Source organism: Rhinopithecus roxellana, chromosome 19, assembly GCF_007565055.1.
Source record: "Rhinopithecus roxellana isolate Shanxi Qingling chromosome 19, ASM756505v1, whole genome shotgun sequence".
NCBI classification, from domain to species: domain Eukaryota; kingdom Metazoa; phylum Chordata; class Mammalia; order Primates; family Cercopithecidae; genus Rhinopithecus; species Rhinopithecus roxellana.
Window position 1 is genome coordinate 1191302 of NC_044567.1, and position 13138 is coordinate 1204439.

Here is a 13138-nt window from a genome sequence, read left to right on the forward strand (position 1 = left end):
TAACCATTCACTTACTCACATGTGAAATGACAGAGTCACAGATATAGAAGGCATTAGGAGGTATTCCACCATGCTTCACCTCTTAGGGTGTGGGGACTACTCAAAAATGTACTCAAATCAAATAAGAAATGAATCAACGTAAGTAAGAATGAGGCCTATTCTGGTGGCTCATGCCTGTAATCCCAACACTGTGGCAGGCTGAGGCGGGGGAGGATTGCTTGAAGCCAGGAGTTCAAAATCAGCCCAGGCAACAAAGCAAGACCCCGTTTCTACAAAGAATTTTAAAAAATTAGCCGGGTGAGGTGGCTCACGCCTGTAGTCCCAGCTACTCTGGAGACTGAGGTGAAAGGATCGCTTAAGCCCAAGAGTTTGAAGTTGCAGTGAGCTACAATCATGCCACTGCACTCTAGCCTGGGTAACAGAGCAAGATCCCACCTCCAAAAAAAAAAAAAAAAAAAAAAAAATTAATTAATTTTTAAAAAGAGTGAGGTATAAAAAAATCTGGCAGTGATCTGACCCCTTCTATATATAGAATGAATAGAAATACATTTATAATACAGAATACTAATGCATTAACAATAAATATTTCAACACCACCACACCTGGGCTACTTTGGAAATATTTCCGTCTATAGGAAAAAAAGAAGTACTATAACTATCAGGGATAATCTCTCTTTAGTACTTGCTTCTTATAAACAAATCAAAACCTAATTTCACTGTTAGAAAGGGTAAGTCAAAGACAAAAAAACTTATGCATGGTTCCATCCTTTGGCTCTGTTTGAGAAGCTCTCATCTGTTGTTTGTGGTGAAGCAAAAGGGGGGAAACTTGGCAATATCTAACAAGACTACATCTGTATCTACCCTTTGAACCAGCAATCTCACTACTAGGAGTTTACCTGGAAGACAGATGCCAACAATACAAAGTCCAAGATTATTCAATGCCACATTATTCGTAATTACAAAATGTTATAAATAACCTATGGCCAAACTATGGTATATCCATGGAGTATGATGCAAATATTACGAAATGAGGGAGATATCTTTGACTTGATATGGAGTGATTTCCAAGCTATATAGCTAAGTAGAGAAAAGCAAAGTGCCAACAGGTAGGCAGTAGCATGCTACCTTTTGTGTATGAAAGAACGGGAAATTAGAAAATGTACATGCATGAATGTAAATATGCATTTGCTTATTTTTGTAAAGATAGACATAGGAAAGATAACCCAGAAATTAATGAAATTGGTTACCTATAGGGGGTGGAGCAGAGGCGGTGATGACATGAAAGGAATAGAGGAGGGAAAATTATGTATCTGAATATATACATATCTTTTTGCATAGTTTGACTTTTGGAATCCTATCAGCGTCATACATATTCAAACAATCAAATAAACAAGTATGGGAAAAACCCTAACACTGAAAGCAAAAAGAAGCAAATGAGCCCAACTATACTTTAAATGAATAACAAAATCACATCAGGAAAAAGAACTAATCCAAGCATTTTGAGAACCAGACAATGTTGAGAGCAGTAGTTCTCATAGTGTAGTCCCTAGACCAGCAGCATACTGGGAAAATTCTTAGAAATGCAAATTCTCCAGCTCCACCCAGATGTAGTGAATCAGAAACAGTGGGAGTGGGACCGAGGAATCTGTACTTTGACAAGTCTTCCAAGGGATTCTGGTGCACTCCCAAATTTCAGAACCAATGTCTGTAGCTCCAAATACCAACACTGCTTCAATTAGTTACTCTAATACTCACAAAACCTTCAAACACAGCAGGTTTCTTCTGTTTTACAGATAAGGAAAGTTTGTTGCTAAGAAGTCACGTGTCCAAGACTATATGGCTAGTAACTGCCTAGAACCAGAAGCCAGAACCCCAAATTTTGGGCTTCTCATATATGCTTTTGCCAACAAGCCTTACCTCCATATTTCAGTTAACATAACTTCCAATCTTATCTCCCTACAGAAATTTTAGCTATCCAATTTGACCAGTATTTCCTGGATCACTCTTTAGAACCAGATTGAAGGCATTCTCTGCCAAGCCTTAACCCCTTCCACCTTTGCCATACTCAAAATTTCTCAGTTCTTTGTTAGGGATTAGCCTCTGATGGGCCAGAGGGCATGCTGAGCAGTAATACTGATGGGGATTAAGAAAGCTCTGAGGTGGCCAGGCACAGTGGCTCACGGCTGTAATCCCAGCACTTTGGGAGGCTGAGGTGGGCAGATCATGAGGTCAGGAGACCAAGACCATCCTGGCCAACATGGTGAAACCCCGTCTCTACTAAAAGACAAAAAAAAATCAGCTGGCATGGTGGCAGACGCCTGTAGTACCAGCTACTTGGGAGGCTGAGGCAGGGGAATCGCTTGAACCCAGGAGGTGGAGATTGCAGTGAGCCGAGATTGTGCCACTGACTCCAGCCTGGGCAACAAAGTAAGACTCTGTCAAAAAAAAAAAGGAGAAAGAAAGAAAGAGAGAGAGAAAGAAAGGAAAGAAAGAAAGAAGAGGGGGAGGGAGGGAAGGAAGGGAAGAAAGGAAGGGAAGGAAGGAAGGAAGGAAGGAAGGAAGGAAGGAAGGAAGGAAGGAAGGAAGGAAGGAAGGAAGGAAGGAAGGAAGGAAGGAAGGAAGGAAGGAAGGAAGGAGGACAGAAGGAAGGAAGCTCCGAGGTATATGATGATGCTGGGGGCAACACAGGTCTGAAGTACACAATCTGCCAGAGAGAAGAGGCATGATGATGATGGGGAGCTGGAAACTGCCTCCTGCTGGGCACCCCTCAGTCCTCCTAGACCTTCCTGCAGATGCTCCTCCAGCTTACCTGTTGTGGAGCCGTGCCGTTGGAAAGGATGTCTAACAGATCAGAGGAGGAGAGAAAGTAAAACCGAGGGAAGGCAAGCCTCTTGGTGTCGAGGTACTCTGCCAGGGCCTTCTCACACAGGCACAATCTGAGGGCACAGAACATAGAATTTCCCAATTAAGAATGCCTAGACCCATGGATACACATATATTACCTAAATGTACATATATGCAAGAGATGGAATATATGCAAAAATTAGCACAAGAAACGCTTAGTGATATTTGCAAAGATATACATGGATGTGTCTACATTGGCGTCAACATCTCTAATAATGCCCTGTGTTACCCAAACACACAGGCAAAGTGAGAGACATGCAAGGCACGCATACTCACTCCCGACCACTGGTCTCAGAGACGATGGGGAAAAGGAAACGATGCCTTCTTATTAGAGAAGGGGTAACCAGTGGACCCTCACCTGCCCTGAATATCCTCCAGCTTTTCATACAGGCCTGGTTTGTTGGTGGCTTCCACCACATTTGGAGTTTTCTGGCCATCATAAGCTAGCTCTTCAAAGTCAATGTTGATGCTTTCAAACCTTTTAGAATCCTGCAAATAAAAATGTGGAACCAATTAACCACCACTCCGCTCAGTTCCTAGAAGCTCCCTTCATGGAGCCAGTTAGAAGCAGAAACTTGTTCCTGGGTTGTCAAATATAGAGAAGAGACTCAAGGAAGGAAACACCCTTAGTTTAAGCTGCAGTTCTCAAACATTTTCAGCTTAGAATCCATTTACATTTTCAAAAATTATTTAGGAGTCCAAGAGCTTTTGTTTATGTAGGTCCTATCTATCATATCTTTCAATATTTTCTGTACCAGAGGCTAAAGGTTTTTTTTAAAGAAATTTCTAAAAATATTCATTAATGCATTTAGGCCGGGCACAGTGGCTCACACCTGTAATCCCAGCACTTTCGGAGGCTGACGCAGGGTGATGGTTTGAGGCCAGGAGTTCGAGACCAGCCTGACCAACATGGAGAAACCCTGTCTCAACTAAAAATACAAAAATTAGCTGGGCTTGGTGGTGCATGCCTATAATCTCAGCTACTACTCAGGAGGCTGAGGCATGACAATTGCTTGAACCCAGAGAATGGAGTTTGCGGTTGCAGAGAGCCAAGATCGTGCCACTGCACTCCAGCCTGGGCAACAGAGGGAGACTGTGTCTCAAAACAAAACAAAACAAAACAAAACAAAACAAAACAAACAAAACAAAGATTTAAAAAGTAACAATAATAAGCCGGGCGTGGTGGCTCACACCTGTAATCCCAGAACTTTGGGAGGCTGAGGCGGGTGGAACACAAGGTCAGGAGTTTGAGACCAGCCTGACCAACATGGTGAGACCTCCTGTCTACTAAAAATAAAAAAAAAAAAAAAAAAAAAAATAGCCAGTCATGGTGGCATGCACCTGTAATCTCAGCTACTCAGGAGGCTGAGGCAGGAGAATTGCTTGAACCCGGGAGGCAGAGGTTGTAGTGAGCCAAGATCATGCTGGGTGACAGAGCGAGACTCCATCTCAAAAAAAAAAAAAAAAAAAAAAAAGTAACAATAATAAACCCATTATGTTAGCATAAATAAAACACTTAAATATGTTTTCCAAAAAAAAAACAAAATAACAGTTGAAAAGGGGTCATGATTTCACTTTCATCAAATCTCTGCAATATCCGATTTAACAGAAAACTGCTTCTGTATCAATTTATTATGATATCACATGTCATCTGAACTCTGGAGAACCCCACTGTACACTCATGGAAGAATGAGAGCAAGAAAAAAGGCAGATAACATCTTAATATGATTATTAAGATAATTTTGATCTTGAGGACTCTCTGAAAAGGTCTCAGAGACCACCCCCAAACCCCAGGCATACAACACTTGATTCCTAAGTAGATAGTGGATCTTTCTGGAATGTTCTTTCTGGACCAATGCAAAAGTATATAACCAAAATGAATTTTCCGTCAGCAAATATACTCCTTTGATGTCAAAATTAATCAGTTGTTATCATTTTTCCCAGACATACACACTCACAGTATCACTGAAATGATGGACAGACTAATATATGCCACGTGCTTCAGCCAAATACATGGCACCTGGTGAGGTGGTAGAGCTTGTGGTATTATTATTACATAACAACAATCATAATGGTATGTGTTATGTGCATTGTTTTAATGAAGACTCTGGAATAGATACTAGTATTAGTCCCAATTTACACACAGGGAAACCAAGGCATTGAGAGGTTAAGTACCCTGCCCAAGGTCCCACAGCTGCAAGTGAGAGAATGAGGACTCAAGCCCAGGCCTGCCATTCCTTCTCTCTGTGATCCTGCCCTTAAAAACAAGAGGGTAGGCCAGGTGTGGTGGCTCAAGCCTATAATCCCAGCACTTTGGGAGGCTGAGGCGGGCGGATCACGAGGTCAGGAGTTCGAGACCAACCTGGCCAACATGGTGAAACCTCGTCTCTACTAAAAATACAAAAATTAGCTTGGCGTGGTGGCACTCGCCTGTAATCCTAGCTCCTCAGGAGGCTGAGGCAGGAGGATCACTTGAATGGAGGCGGAGGTTGCAGTGAGCCGTGATCGTGCCACTACACTATAGCCTAGGCAACAGAGCAAGGTGCCGTCTCAAAACAAACAAGCAAACAAAATACAAGAGGGCAAAGTAAAATATGATTCCTCAATGAGATGTTTTGCCCTAATCAAAAATAAAACAGTATCAAGGTTGTAGAAGTATCTGAAATATCTGGCATAAATGTTCAAATGAAAAAAATTAAATAGAAAATTACAATTACACTGAGAGCAATTATGTAAAAATATGTATGTACATGAACAAAAGTTGGGAAAAATTCATAATGAATGAAAATAGTTACCAGTTAGGGTGTTAGAGCCTGGTTGATTTTATTATGTTTTGAAACTGTTTCTGTTTCATTGTTATTACAGAGAAAGTAAATGTGTTTACATATTTTGTACACAAACCTGTGGCACTGTATACAGGTTAATGATACTAATTCTTCAATATTTTTAATTAAAAGTTCTCAATCATCTCTCTTAAAGTTTCTGCAAGAATCTTCTTCGCCTCTGTCCCTGCCCCCTTCTAATTAAGCCTGGCCTGTTTCAATTGCTGGCGTCTGAGATAAATAAAATCTGGCTTATTCAATTTTACTTAATGACAACTGCCATACACCATACAGAATTGTTTTCTATTGTTTTTCACTGCAAATATACAACCTTTAATCTACAATATTACACTAAATATGCTTTTTGGAATTAGCAGCAAAACTGTGGGCAGAACGTGCCTTAATTTCTAACCAAAGCCTGGACAGCACGTGACATTTTGGAATCAAGCTAATTTGTAAGCAAAGAACTTGCCGTACTGAAAGAATACAGAGGAAGCCCAAAGAAAAAAATAAAAATGAATCAGAGTCCACTGAGAGAGAGGTAAATTAATGGTACATTAATTAGGACTAATCAGAAGGGGCAATCAAACACAGGGAAGGTAATAATGAGAAGAACACGTATTTTAGGGATATCCATTGTTTGGAGTTTAGCTGACAGCTGGTAGTTGGAGTGCTGGCACAGGCCAGTGGTTCATAGAATGGCGTGCTGCTGAGAAGGAACTTGAATTTGCCTGGAAATGAGACTCACTTTCAGTGGACACTTGAATTTTAATGATCCAAGAAGTAACCCGTGAGGACCTCATCCCAAACTGCAGTAGCCAGTATTTTTTTTAATCTTTCTTATATACACATTTTTTTTTTTTTTTTTTTCTGCATGAGATTCTCCTTTCTTTTTCCTACTCATCTAAGGACAAACTGATGGTGTGCATTTCGCTGTCCCTCTTTTCCTCTGCCTAACTTTTGGTGGCAGGTAAGGTGAGCATCTGTGGGAGGTGTCTTTAAGTAAAGTCAAAGCAAGGAGGCAGAAAAGGAAAGAGCCCAGACAATGCAGAAAATGGGTGACCTTCCCTTCACCCTGGATCAGAGAATAGAGAGATTCTAGATTTCCTTAGCAGGTACCTGGGGGAGCTGTGCCCGAATATCTTCAGATCCAATGAATATGCTTTCCAGGTGAGTCCAGGTTCGCTGCACTTCAAACCAGATAGAGATGACAGCATCTGCTGTGGAGAGCTTCTTCTGCCAGCCCGACACCTCCTCCAGGAAGAAAGCAACATACTTGGACATCACCAGGTTCTGAAGTTGAACTTGATTATCCTCCAGAACCTCTATGAGGTCCTCATCAGAGCGCAGGAGGGGGACACTGGTCCGGGGGTGGGCCTCATACTGGAATTCCATGCCAGCCCAGGTGGTCTGCAGCTCCTTTAAGGTTTTCTCCATACCCATCTCTTTCGCAGCTTTGTCCACAATGCCCCGGACCTCGTCCTCATAGTGGTGCAGCTGGAGCTGCAGCAGGTGTGCTAGGGTGGTGTCCTGGTCCATAGTGAAGCTCACACCAGTGGCCTGCATCAGCTGCCTCCAGTGCCGCTCCCGGATGGCTGGATTCTGCAGCTCAGCTACCGCCCTCAGGGAGCTCAGCATGTTCCACACAGTGCTTTCCAGGCCTGTGAATGCATCCCAGGACCTGACCTCCTTGTCCAGGTTTCGGATATGCCGGACAAACTGTTTGCACTCCAACTCCATGGCTTCCACCTTGATATCCCTCCAGGGTGTGGTCTCCCAGGCATGGATACTGGAGGTCACCATTCCAATGGTGTCCCAGAGCTCCTTCAGTTGGCAGACCTCCTTCCTGCACTCCCTCAGCTGCTTATAGTCAGGGACATTGACTTCGAATAAGCTGGCAGACTCAGAAATGGAGGCCATAGTGGATTCCATCTGCTGGATCTCGATGTGCCTGGCATCCAGCATTTGATGAGGGTGGATGCTATCAAACCTACAAAACACCGTGTGTTCCTTTGTAAGTATGGCATGCAGGGGCCTCTCCTAGCATCTCTAAGGTAACAACCAGCTGAAATATTTAAATGCTTGGTGTTCTAGGAAAGAGCAGTGGCTTTCACCAAAAACATCATTTTCACCAAAGCAAAGAATGTCTTTTCTTCCCAGGATTTTCTTTTGGGAAAAAAAAGACATTCAGGATGGACTGCAGTGGAGTGGGCATTGGAGGAAGGGCAATTCAAGAACATTATGCTTGGATGTTCTCCACCCAGGTCTAGAAGGGAACACTCCCTTATCCAAGCCCCTTTAGACTCTGCCCTTCATCTAGCTGTTGGTTCTGAAGACCACTTGACACAAAAGAGCACTGTCATATTACAGCAGAAGTTGGAAAGCCAAGGGCCCTGCCAGGAACTTAGTGGTAGGCGATTTTGTTTTTTTTTCTTTTGAGACAGAGTCTCACTCTGTCGCCCAGGCTAGAGTACAATGGTGTGATCTCGGCTCACTGCAACCTCTGCCTCCCGGGTTCAAGCAATTATCTGCCTCAGTCTCCCAAATAGCTGGGATTACAGGCACCCACTACGATGCCTGGCTAATTTTTGTATTTTTAGTAGAGACGGGGTTTCACCATGTCGGCCAGGCTGGTCTTGAACTTCTGACCTCGTGATCCACCCGCCTTGGCCTCTTGGATTACTTGGAATCCACTTGTAATCCCAAGTGCTGGGATTACAGGAGCAAGCCACCAAGCTTAGCTTGGTAGGCGATCTTTAAGTGGGACAGCTGGGACTCAGGAGCCCAACCTTGACCCTCCCTCCATTGATCACTCTGGGGCAGTGGCTATCAGCCTCGGCTGCATGTCAGGATCTTCTGAAAGCTTTGAAAGATCCCCATGTCCAGACTGCTCTATGGACCAACTAAATCAGAATCACTGGGAGTGGGACCCAGGCACGCTCCACAGGTGATTTCCATTTGTCAGGATAGTGTCATTATTCAAGGTGAAGCTCACACTGGTGCCTGCATCAGCTTCAGGCAACAGCACTCCACACTGGAGAACCATTGTGAGTGGCCATGAAGACTGGCTGCAAAGTCCGTGATAGATAATCGTGGTCACTTTCCTTTACTGTGTGCCTCGAGTCTGGCTCCTCATCTTCGTGAGCTCTCCTCCAAGCAGTCCCTGATCTAACTTTTCTGCCTTTACCCTTCCCTGGCCCACTCTCTTCTGCATCCTGGGGTAGCCTCTGGGTCTGCACTCGACACATATGAGCACCATTTCTAGTTTTTTCGTTCACATTTCCTCATCCTCTTCTCTCCAGTGTTTATGGCATGCATGCACCCGAAACTGCTTATAATCCTTGTAAGTGTGGACAGACTTTATGCTGCCACCCCACAAAGCATGTGTTCCTGCATAGTGTTTTCCCCAACATAAGACCCTATATGCAAAGGAACCCATGATGTAGGCAGATGGCTTTTTTTTTTTTTTTTTTGAGATGGAGTCTCGCTCTGTCACCAGGCTGGAGTGCAGTGGTGCAATCTTGGCTCACTGCAATCTCCGCCTCCCAGGTTCAAGTGATTTCCCTGCCTCAGTCTCCTGAGTAGCTAGGACTACAGGCACGCACCACCACAACCGGCTAATTTTTTGTATTTTAGTAGAGGCGGGATTTCACCATGTTGGACAGGATGGTCTCCACCTCCTAACCTCATGATCCACCTGCCTTGGCCTCCCAAAGTGCTGGGACCACAGGCGTGAGCCACCCCGCCCAGCTGCAGATGGCTTTTTTATGGTCAAGGGCACTCATAGCCCTAGTGTTCAAGGATCTTCTCATTTTTCTCCTCTAACCCCACTTTATACTCACTCTCATCCTCAAGCTCAGGTATTCTTGCTTCTGTGTGCTTGGAGGGCTACATACTAGACACACCACAGCTTAAGGGGCAATGGTATGTTCTGTTAAAATCAAAACAGGGCATCATGGGGTTCACCATCAAAGGGAAGATTGCAAGGAAATGAGTGACTAGAGAATTGGCCGTTTCCTCCCATCAACTGTGTGTGTGTGTGTTTCTGTGTGTGCATGCATGTGTTTGCGTATTGGCAGGTAGAATACGAAAGGAGGGAAAAAGGAAGAAAATGACTTATAAAGTCCTGTTTTTCAACTGCCCTTTCTCTGTTGACTTTAGAAATATTTGACTTGACAGATGGAAAGTAATCCTAATTGAAGTCATTTACCTGAATGCTTACCACTTAAGCCTAATTGCCAAGCAACAGAATAACCGTTATGCATACCATTAAATTAGTGTCAGATTAACTTCGACGCTCGTTATGTTTGAATCGTGCCTGTTCCATCTAAATCATTTTTGGCTCAGGTGCGATGGTTGTAGATTTACATCTTAAGAGGATGGGACTGACTATCACTCGCATGCCTTCTCTATTATTTAACTCCCACATATTTCAGAACAGAAGGTTGGAGTGCTCAGAGTTGAAAAGGGTCCTGCTCTCTACATATATATACAGAGAGAGAGAGAGAGGCGCTTTCTCCCTTATGAGGAGGAAAGAACTAGGAGGAAAGAAATGGAATGTGCTCACGGCAAGGGGCCCAGCAAAAAAGATCACCAAGGGTGAGGAGTTCTCGTGCTTATTCTTCATTTCCAAAGCCTAGTTGTTGGTGTGTGTGGGTTCCACTTCTTATCTTGACCAGAGTGAACTTAGAATGTGAACTGAACCTCTTGACGTTAGTTAAAAAATTCAAGCAAATTCTTAAACCCCACATCCTGTTTAATTTGTTAGTGGAACCCCATTCAGGAATAACTTTTTAGGTAAGATAGGAGCTATTTGGGGTGCATATAGAAGATTAGAAATTATCTTGCTAACCATTCTTCCTTTGGCACCCACAAGCATTCTTAAATCAATGCTGGTTTCTCAAGTATTTATAAGAGGTGAACATTTATCAAACCTGTTCCCAACTTCATCCAACCTGTGGCATAATTTTTGTTTATAGTTTAGATTTGTGGGTGATCATTTTCTGTAGCTAAGCACACATAAAAACTAACTTGGCCTAAGTTGTGAAGGGAACCCATAGACGTGAGGACAGGTAGCCCTCTTATGATTTCAAAACTTTAGAGCACATTGTCAGGATATTCATAGACCTGGTTCATGTGCCTAATAAACTGGAAGCCATCCTCTAAACCCTGGGGAAATGATACAGTATAAGAACAAGAAAGTGGCCGGGCTCACACCTGTAATCTTAGCACTTTGGGAGGCCAAGGCGTCCCACTCTGAGGATCATGAGGTCAGGAGATCAAGACCATCCTGGTTAACACAGTGAAACCCTGTCTCTGTTAAAAATACAAAAAATTAGCTGGGCATGGTGGCGGGCGCCTGTAGTCCCAGCTACTCGGGAGGCTGAGGCAGGAGAATGGCGTGAACCTGGGAGGCGGAGGTTGCAGTGGGCCGAGATCGCACCACTGTACTCCAGCCTGGGTGACAGAATGAGACTCTGTCTCAAAAAAAAAATAAAAATAAAAAAATGAAAAGAACAAGAAAGTAATAGGAGGGAAAAGGGTGGGTTGAGTCTTTGAAGTTGAAATAATAAAGCAAAAGTATTTTACTCTAAAAGAGAAATGCCTGGAAAGCTTGGATGAATAAAACAATAATTACAAGAAATGAAAATATGGTGCTCATGCATTTGATCGTGGAAAAACGACTCATTCAGGCCTGACCCAGATGTGAGCCTGGAGAGAGAGGAATAAATGAGTTAAATTGATTCCTGGGAAATTGGCTGTTGGTAAATGTGAACCTCAGTACCGTCCGAATCTGTGTATACCATGAATGGTGTCACACCTCTCCTTGATACCCACCAGGTAGCATAAAACTCAATGTGTCTTATGCCTGTAATCCCAGCACTTTCGGAAGCCGAGGAGGGTGGATCACGAGGTCAGGAAATCAAGACCATCCTGGCTAACACAGTGAAACCCCGTCTCTACTAAAAATACAAAAAAGTAGCCAGGCGTGGTGGTGGGTGCCTGTAGTCCCAGCTACTCAGGAGGCTGAGGCAGGAGTATCAGTATCACTTGAACCTGGGAGGTGGAGGTTGCAGTGAGCCAAGATCCCGCCACTGCACTCCAGTCTGGGTGACAGAACGAGACTCTGTCTCAAAAAAAAAAAAAAAAAAAAAAAATTAATGTGTCTAACTCCGACTTTGCGAGGCTCAGTCCTTCCAATTCTGTGACCACCTCAGTGAACAGTGGGACAAGAGCTCTTCCCACCACTTGTCCAAGCTGGAAGGTGAGAAATCCCCTTGCACTCTCCTTCTCCCCCATCTCCCACATTCAGTCAATCCTGCAGATATTCTCCTAAATCTCTCTGCAATACATTTTCCCTCTCCCTCATCTCTGCCACTGCTTCTGATCAGGCCTCACCACTTCTCATCTGGGCTGTTGGAACCACTCTCCCATTGAGCACCTGGTCTTGAGCCTACCTTGCCCCACTCTGTTCTCCATGGCCATGAGAAGGCGGTCTTTATATTATGTTTTTGTCATATTTAGACTCCTCAGTGGCTGAGATTATGGTCAAAACATGGCCCTCCTCCATTCTCCTCTCCTACTTCCTGCATCCCAGTCATACACATATGCAGTTTTCCAGCTGTTTCTTGCATTTTCATCCTTCTGCATCCTCCTGTGTGCTATTTCCTTTGCCCAGAATATCCTCATTTTCTAACTCTTTTTTCTCCCCTTGAAAGAGCTCTTACTTACCACTGGCTATGGCTCACCATGACAAGCACCATGTTCTTCAGGAGGTGTGAACTGCCTCCCCCAGCAGGACTAAAGCTGTTTCCAGTGTGCATGCCTTATTGCTCATTTTTGAAATGGTCCCTGAGGTTATAAGTCCTTGAGGTCAGGAAAGGTGTATCATCTCAAAATCCTAACAGCTACACCATTTTTTTGCTGATTCCACTGTTTAGACCACAAGCTCATCTACTCCACGAAAGCTTAAATCATGGGAATGAGTCAGATTAACTGGAAGAACAGGATCAAGCTGAATGAATGACATATCTTAGGATACCGACACGTCCCTGGTAGGTTTAATGACGAACACTGCCCTTTTCTGCAGTTATGGAAAAGACAATAGGCACTGTGTAAGAAGGACAAAAGCCTTTCTTTCCTCATGACTGCTGCCTTGGGCTATGTGGAAAGCTGTTTTCTCTAGTTGTCATGTAGGACAACACCCCATGGAAGGTACCTTCAAGAAAGCCCTTCCAGCCATTCATAGAATCTGGTTGCCTGCTGAAAACACAAATGGTCTTCGTTGAGCTGGAGCTCACAGAGATAGGTTATTTTGACTCAGTAATCCCTCGATTACCTTGGTCTTGATGTGGGTAAGAAGATTGTATGTTACCGTGCCATTTCTTAAGGTCAGGAGGACTGTGCTCAAGG

General features: G+C 43.8%; 1 protein-coding gene across 1 annotated transcript in view; it reads right to left on the reverse strand.

Annotated features, from left to right (window-relative positions):
* Positions 1-13138, reverse strand: part of DNAH9 (dynein axonemal heavy chain 9) — a 378462-nt gene that overhangs the window by 277620 nt on the left and 87704 nt on the right. The window contains exons 20-22 of the mRNA XM_010376130.2: positions 6845-7715; positions 3262-3392; positions 2809-2935 (exon numbers count right to left, since the gene is read on the reverse strand). Coding sequence (XP_010374432.2) covers positions 2809-2935; positions 3262-3392; positions 6845-7715 — 1129 coding nt within the window. The remainder of the gene's footprint in view (positions 1-2808; positions 2936-3261; positions 3393-6844; positions 7716-13138) is intronic.